This window comes from Lissotriton helveticus, chromosome 9, assembly GCF_964261635.1.
Source record: "Lissotriton helveticus chromosome 9, aLisHel1.1, whole genome shotgun sequence".
NCBI lineage: Eukaryota > Metazoa > Chordata > Amphibia > Caudata > Salamandridae > Lissotriton > Lissotriton helveticus.
In genome coordinates, this window is record NC_136070.1 from 59,438,279 (window position 1) to 59,452,826 (window position 14,548).

Sequence of the window (14,548 nt, forward strand, 5' to 3'; positions counted from 1 at the left end):
ATTGCATGGTAGTAGGGATTTAGCAAATTGTGTGTTGAGAGTGATTTGGTGCACTGATTGGCCGTAGGGATTTAGCACATTGTGTGTTGAGAGTGATTTGGTGCACTGCATAACAAGAGAGATTTAGCATATTTTCTGTGTTGAGAGTAATTTTTGTACTCCGTGTGGGAAAGATTTAACAGACTGTCTTGAGAGGGATTTGGTACACTCCTTGGCAGGATAGATCTGGTAATTTGATGCAAAGTGTAGCAGGAGGGATTGGTGCACTGTGTGGCAACCAGCATTTGGTGCACTGTGTGGCTTGCTGGATTTGGTGCACTGTGTGGCAGGAGGGATTTGGTGTACTGTGTGGCAGGAGGGATTTGGTGTACTGTGTGGCAGGTGGGATTTGGTGCACTGTGTGGCAGGAGGGATTTGGTGTACTGTGTGGCAGGAGGGATTTGGTGTACTGTGTGGCAGGTGGGATTTGGTGCACTGTGTGGCTTGAGGGATTTGGTGCTCTGTGTGGCAGGTGGGATTTGGTGCTCTGTGTGGCAGGTGGGATTTGGTGCACTGTGTGGCAGGAGGGATTGGGTGCTCTGTGTGGCAGTCGCTATTTGGTGCTCTGTGTGGTAGGAGGGGTTTGGTGCACTGGGTGGTAGAAGGGATTTGGTGCACTGTGTGGTAGGAGGGATTTGGTGTACTGTGTAGCAAGAGGGATTTGGTGTACTGTGTGGCTGGTGGGATTTGGTGCACTGTGTGGCAGGTGGGATTTGGTGCACTCTGTGGCAGGCGGGGTTTGGTGCTCTGTGTGGCAGGTGGTATTTGGTGCACCGTGTGGCAGGAGGGATTTGGTGCACCGTGTGGCAGGAGGGATTTGGTGCTCTGTGTGGCAGTCGCTATTTGGTGCTCTGTGCGGCAGGCGCTATTTGGTGCTCTGCGTGGCAGGCGCTATTTGGTGCACTGCGTGGTAGGAGGGATTTGGTGCACCGTGTGGCAGACAGAATCTGATGAGTCTCTTAGGGCGGATTTGGTAACTGAGTGCACTGCGTGGCAGTGGTTATTGTGTGCAGCCCAGGTGCACCAGCTAGACGGCGTGGCACGTGTTAATCACTTTTACCTTTTGTTGCACCTGCCATCCTGCTGTAGGCTGTGTGCCCACTCACCAGAGACATTTTATAGCATGGGCAACACTGGCAATTGCTCATGGCCGAAAGGCCTACTGGAAAAGCGATATTTCTCTCTACCTCACATCTGTCTATTTCTCAGTCTCACCCTTTAATATAATTATTCAATATTGTTTAGCATCACAGGCTTTGAATTAGCAGAAAATATGTAATAAAATACAAAACTGACAGGGGCCCCTAAAGTATGCCTTGCTCAGGCCCCCGAAAATCCTTAATATCACACTGCGGAGCAGAGGTGGGTGTTCCCCACTGGTTTCTTCAAGGCGTTAGCGGCTAGGTGGGTGTGGAGTAAAACCATTTACATCCCATAAAATGACATGTTTTCACTTTTTTTAGGAAGGTGAACTATGAAGCCGGAGGAGCGGGTGTTCGCGCCAGGTCCTTATGGAGACTCGAGCCGCTTCGAATAAGGTACCCTTGCCTGTCCCTGTAGGACTGAGACAATGCTGTCCACCCTCCAGTTTTTGAAAACGTGTTTTATAATCTCATTTAGAATAATTGTTCCTGTTTGCTGCCTATTTGTGCTTGCTTTTAAGCAAATCAAGTTGAGCCTTTCATGCACAAATTGCGATATGTATTTAACTGCCGCGTCAGATGAGCATTTAGGATTGCAGATCAGGGGTCTGTGGCAGAGGCGTCCAACGCAGGGCAGGGAGAGGCGAGCTGCGTCCATTCCATATTGTTAGTCTATTAACATAAAATGTTCGTACGGTGAAACTAAATGGAAATCATTTATATAGGCAGTGGTAATCCTGAAAATCTGACTTGGAGCAGGATCTCCTGGGCCAACGCCGGGCACCTTTGGTCTAAGGTATTGGATTGATGTGAGTCACACAGCGGTAGCCCCGATTGTAGTCCTCGTGGTTGTCCTATGAATCTAGCCAAGGTGAGCCTCCCAAAAACTCAGAGGTGCCATTTGAAGATGCCCAGAGACCTGCTTTATTGTTTGGGGGCTGGGTACTCTGTCACCAACACGATGGATATCCTGCCAGCCTTATTACAAGTGCATTAGGACCTAATACAACTAAGAGAGCGGATAGGATATCGGTCAAGTTTGTGATGGAGCACCTTTTGTCAAACTCTCAGTAAGGCCCAAAGGCACTGGTCCCTTGAACAGAGTCGCATTGTCGAACCTGCTCAGTTCTGGAAGGTTTACCCTCCGAAGTTTGCCTGTTATTGGGTAAGTTTAGATGATGCTTGTCAGTTCACTGGGCTGTATCCCTTTCTGTTATTCTTAAAGGTACAGTATATCTCGATGCTCATTTTGTATATACTCACCACCTCAGTGATCTTCTAATGCTTCTATCCATCCACATGTACACCCAACCATCTACCGATCGTGCATCATCCATCTACCTATTCAAGGATCCACCACTCCTCCCAACTGCCCATCCATTCATCCGTCTCTTAGTCCATACATACATCCATCAACCTGACCACTCAGGGTGCTTTTATTAACATGTTCCTCCTCTTAATCACCCATAAATTGTAAAACCCTACATCTCTTCATCCATATGTACATTCATCCATCCATTCACTCACCAACCCAAAATCCATGCCTTCTTTCATCCATCTATCATCCGTCCATCCATAATTCATCCATCCACTGCCTTTATCTTCCTTTCTTCGCTTCCCTTTACAACCCAAACACCTATAGTCTTTATCATTTATCAATGCAGTGTCTTATCATCCGTCCATGTACCACTTCTAACACCCATCCATCCTTACATCCATCCAGTACCTTTTTTTATTCATACGTCCACCCATTCACTGCCTTGCCACCCATTCAGAGCCTCTATCATTCATCCATCTGTCGTCATCGTCCGCCCACCCATCTACCCTCTGCGTTTGTCATCCTCCACCTTCGTGCCTTTGTCGGGTGATTGTCCCATGCCCCTCCTCCGTCGCCCATTCATGTCATGCGGCCCTCACCACCTGACCATCGGGAGAGAGGTCGTTCAGGCAGTGCACGTGACTACAACACCCAGGGGCACACCTCGGACGTCCCATGGTGTAGGGGCGCCGTTGGGATTGCCAAGCTACTCGAGAAGAGAATGGTGCCTGGAGCGAGTGGTGTCGAGAAGAGAGCTTTCGGCTCTCAGTCTCTCATCCTCATCTGTAGCGCTCTCTCAAGCAGCTCGCGGGCGGCTGTCTGTATCTCTCGAAAACACCGAGCTTTCGGCTCTCAGTCTCTCATCCCCATCTGTAGCGCTCTCTCAAGCAGCTCGTGGGCGGCTGTCTGTATCTCTCGAAAACACCGAGCTTTCGACTCTCAGTCTCTCATCCTCATCTGTAGCGCTCTCTCAAGCAGCTCGTGGGCGGCTGTCTGTATCTCTCGAAAACACCGGTCCTCTCAATGTGGACGCGGTATCTCTGTTGTTTGCCTCGCGGGCCACTCGCCTCTAAAGCGAAACATAATTATTTACATCACTCATGAATTGCTTCTAATGGATACTTTGAAGTTAGCATCATTGGTTAATGAATTGATGATAAATAATAAATCACTCGGAAGCCTCATTACTTATGCGTTCATCATAATGCATAGATTGACGATTTGAAAATCATTGTTGCAAATTCGTAGCTCGTGGTGAGAATCTGTTGAAATTATGAGTCGACGCTGTGGGACAAGCTGTGAGCACGGACAATGCGAAACCTGTGAATAAGAGAAGTCACTATTATGTGACCATCTATATCACAAGGACGCACGATGGCACAAGATACGCGAGCATGCACAGTGTGACGCCTGTATATGAGACAAGGCACTAGTATGCGGCAGTTTGTTTCACAAGTACGCGCGACGGGACAAGATATGCGAGCATGCAGTGTGACGCCTGTTTATGTTAGAAGGGCACTATTTGTGACAATCTTTATCACAAGAACGCACGACGGGACAAGATATGCGAGCATGCAGTGTGACGCCTGTATATGAGAGAAGGCACTATTTGTGACAATCTTTATCACAAGAACGCACGACGGGACAAAATATGCGAGCATGCAGTGTGACGCCTGTTTATGAGAGAAGGCAGTATTTGTGACAATCTTTATCACAAGAACGGCACGACGGGACAAGATATGCGAGCATGCAGTGTGACGCCTGTATATGAGAGAAGGCAGTATTTGTGACAATCTTTATCACGAGAACGCACGACGGGACAAGATATGCGAGCATGCACAGTGTGACGCCTGTATATGAGAGAAGGCAGTATTTGTGACAATCTTTATCACAAGAACGCACGACGGGACAAGATATGCGAGCATGCACAGTGTGACGCCTGTTTATGTTAGAAGGCACTATTTGTGACAATCTTTATCACAAGAACGCACGACGGGACAAGATATGCGAGCATGCAGTGTGACGCCTGTATATGAGAGAAGGCAGTATTTGTGACAATCTTTATCACGAGAACGCACGACGGGACAAGATATGCGAGCATGCACAGTGTGACGCCTGTATATGAGAGAAGGCAGTATTTGTGTCGATCTTTATCACAAGAACGCACGACGGGACAAGATATGCGAGCATGCAGTGTGACGCCTGTTTATGTTAGAAGGCACTATTTGTGACAATCTTTATCACAAGAGCGCACGACGGGACAAGATATGCGAGCAAGCACAATGAGGTGAGCCTGATTCTAAGAAACTCACAATATGACAATCTATATGAACACGCACAATGTAACCAACTATGTCAGAACACTCAATGTGACAAGACTGTTTATAATGCAAACTATAGGGCCATTGTAGGAAAGTGGATTACGACCCAGCTAACCCCTTGGATTTTTTTGCTTTTGGGCTACCGAGTTTTTGGACGTTTTGCTGTGCGTGAGTCTCACTAACTTAGTCTCACTCACTACAAAGTCTGTAAACGTCATTGAGTGCGAGCTGCCAGTGTACACCTTTTAAAGCAAGGTCTGCTGCTGTGCAGCTGTGTTAGAGGCCCTGGCTTAGCTGCGTGTGAATACGTGTGCAGACCTGTAGGTACAGGTGTGTGGGCTGAGCGAGTGGGACCACCGTCCAGCTCAGAGGGTATCTGCACACAGGTAGCCTGTTGCAGAAGGCACTCTTCAGGCATTGGTGCTGACCTGGCGCAGGCCTTAAATTGTGTGTAGGATGTTCATAGTGTAAGCCTATAGTGCTTCGCTGAAAACAATGCGTGCCTTACTGTATTATACATTATGGGGAAATCTGTACCAAAGCATGGTTTCGTCATAGTTGACCCTAGAGAATAGCATGATACACCAATCCTATGGTAAACATGGATCCGGAGTGTAGATTCAATGTAATTTGTGTCATATCTGCACTCCTTCTGGCACATGGATAGTTATTATATCTCCCTGGCTCGGATCCAAAGTTGATTCCTGGCTTTTGTTCCCCCTTCTGGGCCAAGTCAATTACGCTATTTGCCAGCCAGATGATTATATGCCCCCCACACAAGAGGGCCATTTTTCAGAGATTGGGCCTGTTCCTGTTAGAAGGGGCGATCTCAGAGGGCCAGGTTATGCTCACCCGACCACCCCAGAACCCACCTCTCCCACAAGTAATGCCGAGTCTTAACGTGAGGTCCTCGCCGGGGAGGACGTCGGGTCTAGGATCGTACACACTGAGCTCACACCACACTTACGAACGGACAGCCCACCATAGGTTTTCAGTAACAAGTTCTTTATGAACAGTAAAAAAGGAATCAGCACTCTTATTTACAAGCGATCGAGGGATCGTAAAGTCTCAGGAATTCGGGAAGGGGGAAGCGGGACAATCTCAGTCTTTAGGCTAGTACGAAGTGTACCCTGCGCACCGCTCTCAATCCTCGAGCCGGGGGACACGGAAGATGATGGTCGTACTGGCGGCTTCACTCACTTCGAGTCGACTCAGGTCGTGTTGGTAGCGTCGATGGTCCAGCTGGACCAGAGTACTCCTCGAGCCGCGACGAGGTCAGCAGGGCTCGATCCGGAGGTGTTCTTGAGGAGCCGCGACAGCGTCAGCAGGGCTCAGGAGGTTTCACGAAGATCTCTTTAGAGTTCAAGCTTGAGCCACGACGAGGTCAGCAGGGCTCCGAGGTTATTGTTCCGTCTTTACGAGGACGAGCCGCGACAGCGTCAGCGGGGCTCCGATGTTCCAGTTCCGTGTTACGAGAAGGATCCGCGACAGCGTCAGCAGGGCTCTGATGTTCCAGTTCCGTGTTACGAGAAGGAGCCGCGACAGCGTCAGCAGGGCTCGAAGGGTTCAGAGGTTCAGTTCTCCCCAAGGTTCAGCCGCGATCAGATCAGTAGGGCTTTCTTGTCCAGGATACAACTGCCCGCTAGTTGTTGGGCGGGCCTTGATATAGTCCAGTGGCCCTTTGATGTCCGGACCCTCGCAGGCGGAGGTCTCAGGCCTTGGGGGCTGGTCGTTGGAGAGGTCCGTCGGTTGGCCCTTTGATCCTTTTGAAGATGCGTCCGGGAATTCCCAGACGCCCAGCAGGGTCTGGAGCCAGCTCTCGGGGAGGCCAGAGGTGCGATCAAAACCGGCCCACAGGGGAGGCCAGAGGTGTGAGAGAAACCAGTCTCTCAGGGGAGGCCGGAGGTGCAATCGAAACTCCCTGTCTTATCTCACTCAGGGAGCCCTTTACCCCCCAGCCGGGACTGGCGTGCCTTGGAGTCTAAGTTTCGCTGGGGCCGGGGTCATGCTAGGCCCAGGGAGTCAGGGACATCGGGAAGGGAAAATGGCTGCCGGGGGCCCTGTGGGGTGATGCAAGTTCTGGGCGCTCGGAGCCGGTAAGGAAGCCAGGGGCATGCGGGGCTGGTCGTCGGCTGGCGGGGTCGTGCAGGGAGTTTGGACGTACAGGGAGCAGGACGACCAGGGGCTTCTGGGTGCAGGGCTAGGCTAACTGGGTGCTGAGGAACGGGGGGAACCACGCCAGAGGCCAGGTCCAACAGTTCCTTTGAAAGAAAAGGTATGGAATGGAATCGGCATGTGCAAATTATGGTTTACTCTGCTCCACCCCTCAGAAGTGAGTAGGCACATCCCAAGGAGAACAAAGGGAAGAAGGCCAGATCTGTAGCGCCAATAGCAAGATGGACTTCCCCTTGAAGCTTTGGAGGGAAGGGACGAAGCAGCTATGGAAGTTACATGCGTGGTTTCAGGCTCTCAGAGAGGGCTGTCATCCTGAATGCCCAAAATGCTGTTCAGGAGAGTGATGATGCATCATCCTAAGATTGAACAGAGGTGCCTACCTTCTGGAACTTTCTGCACAGGGGAGAGAGGAGGAGAAAGAAGTTGGGTTCTGCAGGACCCTGAAGAAGACTGGACACCTGTGTAGGGTGTTAGAGCACCCCAGACTCAGCCTAGATGGGATTCTATGGATTATTCTCTCCAGGGCCAGTGACTCTGCCCCCCCTTATGCCCTCTGAGGGACAGTAGAGAGAACCATCTGCTGGGGATCCTGGATGGGAAGGGTTCTGCTGGGACTCCTGAGGACTGGGCCTTGTCAAAGCTCCTCCCCCTGATTTCTGCTATCTCATGACTAACACAGAGGATGTAAGACATGATGAGTGCAGGGATGAAAGGTATTCTGGACTGAAGGCTGCTGGTTTCCACCTGAGGAGAACCCAAGTTGAGGAATAAGTTTGCCACTGGACAGAAGGCAGGTTCTCAATATGGAGCTATCTGGCAGAGAAAGCAAGTTTCTACAAGAAAACAAACTTTTAGGATCCAGTAGGTAGCTAAAGAAGTCCATCAGTAGTAAAATGAACCCACAATCATTAAATAGGCCCAATGGAGCCAACAGAGGAAGTACAGTCTCTCCAGGGATCCGAGTTTGGCTGAGACGTACGTAAGATCCCTCTCTCAGAACACAGAAGTCTACCCGCAGAGATTCATGGTCCTGTGGGAAGAAGAGTGCCTTGAAGGGGGCATGCCTGAGTTTCTCTCACTCATGAAATTGTCCAGGGGGTCCCAGTTCCCAGGGATGAGGCAACAGTGAACGTTTTGCTCAGGTCTGTCCATATGTCCCCGGGAGCCTCGATATATCCCCAATCAGCTAGGTCAAAAGAGCACCTCATAGGTCCAAGTGGACCTACACATTTTGCATATTCACTCCTGTGGTTCCCCAGAGAGGGCAGGAGCACCACAAATATATTAAAATGTGTTGTGGGTGCTGATAAGAGTTCCCCTAGAACAGTGGTTCCCAAACTGTGGTCCTAGAACCCCTGGGGGTCCACGAAGCCTCCTCAGGGGGTCCGCGACTACTTAGATAATTACATAATATTAACAGATTAATAAAGTGTATATAAAATAAAGAAACTAAATGTACAATTGAAAATATATGGTACTTGTAAAGGAATTTGAATTTGGAGGTTAAGAATTAAATTAGCATTTCAGATTGTTTCATTGGAGCAGTGCATATGCATCAAAGAGAATATACTATGGACGCTAAGTGGCCTCAATTGAATTTAGTAAAGCTGCAAGATTTCTATTAAAATAACATTTTTAAAATGTTATTTATGTGTTTGCAAATTAAATAAAATGTGTCAACATTTGTGTATTTTTTTGAATAATGCCTTTTTCTGTGTTTTTTGTGTATGGCTTCGCGGCTCAAATCATCGACAATGCTTAGGCGGGGTCCCCTGATTCCAGTAATGACTCGTGGGGGGTTCCCTGATTCCAGTAATGACTCGTGGGGGGTTCCCTGATTCCAGTAATGATTCCGTGGGGGGATCACGGGTTCTAGTAATGATTAAGTGGGTGTCCCCAGAAGTCAAAAGTCTAGGAACCCCAGCCCTAGAATAACCTCCAGCAAAAGGTTTTAAGAAATGAACCTACGTCTGTGGGGGAAGGGGAGGGGGCAAATTAGTGTCCCCGGGAGAGGTTTGTTCAGTTTGCAGGCACTCCTGGACTTTGTGTTTATTTGCTAGGTGTGCACAATTTATATAATTTGCTTTTGTATAATTAAGTGAAATTTCTGAAAAATTATTTGAAATGCAAGCCTGCCATTTCCTGCTGTATTTTACAGTGAAACACATCCTTGTGTCAATTGATGCAAGGATGCATTCCACATAAAAAAAAATAGTACACACACACACTATTGCTATGTGTAACAGTTGCTCATGTTTGGTTATTTGCGGTGTTCTCCACTCCTGTGATATGATTTTGCCATGAACGGTGGCCTAATTATGTGATGTGGAGTCATGGCATCATTGCGCAAATTTCACATAACAGGTAATCATCACCTGTATTAATGAAGATCATTGAAATGTGTTATGCCCAGCAGGTCACTGAAAGGCTTCATTGATAATCATAAAGTTAATAGTGAATCATTACATGTATTATTGAAGGTCATTAACATGATTTACTGACAATCACAAAGTTAACAGTGAATCATTGCATGCCCTAATGAATGTCATTATAAAATGACACCATCCATAGCAGTTTTAATAGTGATACATTTGTTTGTTATGACGTTTTTGAGATTTATTAATGCAGTGACACCCTGGCAAAACTAGTAGGCTTGCCTTTTGGCTACAACCCATTGTATTCCGCCTAATATGAGTAGGGGACTAGCTGTCACTATACTCGTGCTTGCGCTATTACGGCTCGGGTGCTGAGCTGCTGGTATATTTTAACTAGTGCCTGTTTAATATTTTATTTTTGCAATTCTGTTCTTTTCCCCTGTTTTTAAAAACGCGCTCGGCCCTTACCTGCACGATAATTCTGTTACATCCACCGCTGTTGGGCGGGTCCGCTTCCCGGCGTCTTCCCCTACAGCTGCGCCATCTTGAGGGTAGGCAGTGCCGTTTTTCGGGGCATTTTGGCAGGCTAAACGCTCTAGTCGTCAGAAGGACGCTAGGCGTGTATAAAAGAGAGCCATGCAGACGCGCAGCGGTTACGCGCTGCGGGGACGCCTGATTGACGCCGGAGTTACGCCAGAATTCAGCCCGTCTGCGCCCGTCCGCGCTGAGGACGTGCTGCGGGACGGGCTGGACCCTGGGACTCCTGATGGATCCATCTCAGTGCCCCGAGAAAATCTGTTGCGCGATCTCTTGTTATTTCGACCTTCTGTGCTTCCATGCCATCATCAGTTGCGCCCTGAGACCCTGCGACAGGCTCTGGTATGTCCTTCGTGTAAATCTTGTTTTGACTCTACTACACGGACGCCCAGGAAATCTGCTACCCCTTCTCGTGACGGATGGGAGCCCTCCCAATTGAGACATGGCTTTTTGATTAATGCACGATCCCTCATCAAACATAATATAGAGTTTCATGATTTTGTTAGTGTGAGGCAACCTGACTGGGTCTTTGTGACCGAGACATGGGCCTCCGAGTCCTCTGGCCACGACCTTCTTTTGGCTATACCTGAAGGATATTCTCTTCACAGGTTGGATAGAGTGCGACGCAGGGGGGTGGATTGGCAGTTCTTTATAAAACCACCCTATCCTGTACTATAAAATCCTTATCAGTCCCCTCGGATCCCTTTGAGGCTATATATTTCTGCATTGTATGTGCTCCTTCGATCTCCTTTACTGGAATTTTGGTATATAGACCTCCGGGACCCAGAGCTAACTTTTGCCCTGAGCTATTTAGAATTATGGAACCCTACTTTGGGAGACCTTCCTTTACTATTCTTGGTGATATGAATTTTCATTTAGATGATCTGGCATCCACTGATACATCTTCTTTGGTTAACGCCCTGGACGCAGGTGATTTTGTCCAAAGGGTGTCTTTTCCGACGCATAAGGCGGGTCATACCCTCGATGGGGTGTTTTCTAATGACTCCAGGCTAACAGTCGGCGTTCCCCTGCCGATAGTCTGGTCGGATCATCTAGCAGTACCATTATATTTAAATACGCCCAATATGGAAGGTAATTTGGCTATCACTAAGAACTGTCTTAAAAGAAATTTTAGAAATATTACTAATGAGAAGCTGGTTCCTTTTGTTCAAAATGTTAATATTACATCTCAGGTGATGGTAGATAAGGCAGCACAAGAGTTGGCTGACTCTCTCTCCAAAGCGGTGGATGAGCTAGCCCCTGCCTCACTTAAATATGTTGCGCGGCAAAAGCCGACAGCCCCCTGGTTCACGGAAACTCTGAGGCTTCTTAGACAAAAATGTAGAAGGAAGGAAAGATGTTGGCGTAAATCCTGGGACCCGACTGATCGGGAAGTGTACAGGCGCCAGATACGAGAGTATAAAAGCAGAGTTATCAAGGAGAAACAGGATTATTTTACCAACTTGACTAGTTCTGTTACATCTTCTAAAGAACTCTTTAAGATCGTGAGCTCTCTCTGCTCTCTTCAGGCCCCTGACCCAGTGGTAGTCTCACAGGAGCTATGTAACAACATCTCGGATTTCTTTTTTTAAAAAATAGATGATATCTATCTGGCTCTACAATCTCAGAGGAGCTTCCTGAGTGAAGAGGACTCCGCTCGAGTTAGACATCTGGAATCTTGGGTCGATGACCCTCCCCAGGTCTTCAATCATTTTCCTGCACTTTCGTTGGATGGATTAAACCTCCTGCTGGATAGAATTAAGTCTGCCTCTCCCTTAGATCCGGTTCCTTTGAAAGTACTAAAGGATTGTAGGGATACTATCCTTCCTCCCATGTTGAAAATTATGAACGATGCGATGAAACATGGCATCTTCCCTGTAGCCTGGAAGAAAGCCATAGTGAAGCCTTTGCTTAAGAAGCCTACTCTGGATCCAGGAATCCTGCAGAACTTCAGACCTATATCTCTTCTGCCGGCCCCTGCTAAGATGCTTGAAGCCCACCTAAACTGTCATCTCTCTCGCTTTCTGGATGCTTCAGGGTTCTTGGATGGGTCTCAACATGGTTTTAGAAAGCTTCACAGCACGGAGTCTGCCTTGACTATGGTCACGGATAACATACGTCGCAAAGTAGACCTGGGTCAAACTACCGTACTAGTATTGTTAGATCTTACAGCAGCTTTCGACACCCTGTCTCCCATTACATTAACATCTAGGTTAAGGGAGGCAGGAGTAATAGGACCGGCCCTCAGAATTCTGAGCTCTTTTCTACAACAAAGAGAGCAGCGTGTGATGCTTGGTGATCTCCTCTCCCCTGCCAAGTCCTTGCAATGTGGGGTGCCACAGGGGTCGGCATTGAGTCCGACCCTGTTCAATATCTACGTGGCCCCCCTTGCTAGACTAGTAAGATCTCAGGGGATGGAGGTAGTATCGTACGCTGATGACACGCAGATTATGGTGTCCCTGACCCACTCTGTGACTGTCACCGCTTCTAACTTTAGGTCCTGTATGCAACTTGTCGCAGAATGGATGATTTTCAATTCTCTAAGGCTGAACGGTGACAAAACAGAGGTCCTGGTCTTTGGTAAAGATCAGGACATATGGTCAGGGGAATGGTGGCCTCCATCTTTAGGCAACTGCCCCACTCCCGTACAATCTGCCAGGAACCTTGGGGTCATTTTTGACACTCGGCTATCTATGGAGGCCCAGGTCAACAAAACTGTGGCCACCTGCTGGGGTGTTATTAGGACTCTGAAGAAAATCCTTCACTATCTCCCCCCGCAGGCACGCAAGCAGGTTGTAATCGCCCTTGTTGGCTCAAGGCTTGATTACTGTAACTCCCTGTATGCCGGAGCCAACAAGGGCCTTCTACAGCGCTTGCAGGTCGTACAGAATGCGGCGGCAAGATTTGTTTTGGCCCTGCCCTGGCTGTCCTCAGCGACCATGGCAAGGAAGAGTCTTCATTGACTCCCTATCATCTCGAGAGTATCTTTTAAACTCCTCTGTCTTACATATCGTGCCCTTATGGCCGGCCCAACTGATGCGCTTGGATCTCGGCTCACTCGATATGTTCCGAGTAGATGCCTACGCTCTTCAGAGCTCAATCAACTGGCAGTTCCTCGCTCCATGAAGGTTAGATGGGGGAGTAAGGCCTTTTCCATCTTGGCACCCCAACTATGGAACTCACTTCCCCTAGAGATTAAATCACAACCCTCACTGGATCTTTTTAGGAAGGCTCTGAAAACTTGGTGCTTTGTTAATGCATATCAGTAAGCTCTACTATCCATCTTCTGCCTCAGCTAGTTTGGTGTTAGGCGCCTTGACGCCCATGGGGCTAAGTCGCGCATGTGTAAATCCCACTTCATTCATTCATTCAAGATGATGGGTATATGGTTCAGGGCTCACGGGGGGGGGGGGTGGTGAACTGTTGGGTTGTTATCACCATAGATATTTTCCTATTGTCTCTCAGAGACACTTTACCGCAATTGTTTTTCAAATGTCTTCAGTGTGCTAGGGGTGTTGCCTTCCTTAAATAAAAGGTTTTAAGCCCTGTAGGGGTTGTCATAAGCAAATGTCTGTGGCAGATCCCCCTCAGGTGTGCCTGTGCTGTTTGGGGTCAAGTCACGACTCCAATGGCTGCCGTGACTACGCGTCGATTAACCCGAAGGCTGAATCCATCGGGCAAGCCATCATCTCCAGTATTGCCATGTGCCACCATGCTTGGCTGATGTCCACCAGTTTTTTAGGTGATGTTCATTCATCCCTCATGGACATGCTGTTCAATGGGAACCACCTGTCTGGGGGCAAGCCAGACTCCATTCAGGAGCGGTTCAAGGAGAGGAGAGCCATGGCATGCTCCTTGGGCTTATCTGCCCCAGTATCGCCAACCGCATCAGCTCTACCACTCCTTTTGTGGTTTTGGCAGAGGTACCCCATACTGCCAGTCAAGCCAACCTCTGCATAGCGCTTTCCTGTATCACAGTCGCAGGCATGGTGCTCACTGCCCCTGCGGCCAAGGTCAAAGGACCACTCAGTTTTCCTGTCCTTGCAACCCCACTGTATTGTGTGCCCTTAGTGGAGAACGGCCACCCAATGGGAGATAGGATCTAACAATTCATGCTGGGTTGGCAGGCCATAATATTAGACAGGTGGGTCTTGCAAATTGTTCGGACGGGCTACGCCCTCCCCTTCCTTTCTGCTCCACCGCACCTTTCACCTCCCCAACGACTCATGTAGGACCATCTTTCCATTTTGCTGCAGGAACTGCAAGCCCTTTTGACCAAAGAGGCTATTGAGATGGTACTTACTTCAGAAGTAGGAGGTGATTGTTGCTCCAGCTACTTTCTGATCACCAAAAAAAAGACAGAGGCCTCCAGCCTATTTTAGACCTGCTCCCTCTCAACATCTTCCTCCGGAAGGAAAAATGAAAAATGCATACATGGCCCGGACCCTTGAGTTGGAGTTGTAGCACTGGACCTGCATGACACCGGTTTACATATAACTGCCCTACCGGCCAATAGGTGTTACCTGTGGTTCGAGGTGGGACAGGAGCATTTATACTTTGCTGTGCTTCCTCTTGGTTTCACCAGTGCCCCTGGGGTGTTCACAAAAGTGATGGAAGTGATGGCAGCACATCTTCAGAGGT

The 14,548-nt window shown here is 48.5% G+C and overlaps 1 protein-coding gene across 1 annotated transcript in view; it reads left to right on the forward strand.

Moving 5' to 3' along the window:
- Positions 1–14,548, forward strand: part of RYR3 (ryanodine receptor 3) — a 1,933,484-nt gene that overhangs the window by 556,489 nt on the left and 1,362,447 nt on the right. The window contains exon 9 of the mRNA XM_078661960.1: positions 1,503–1,577. Within this exon, the coding sequence (XP_078518086.1) occupies positions 1,503–1,577 (75 nt within the window). The remainder of the gene's footprint in view (positions 1–1,502; positions 1,578–14,548) is intronic.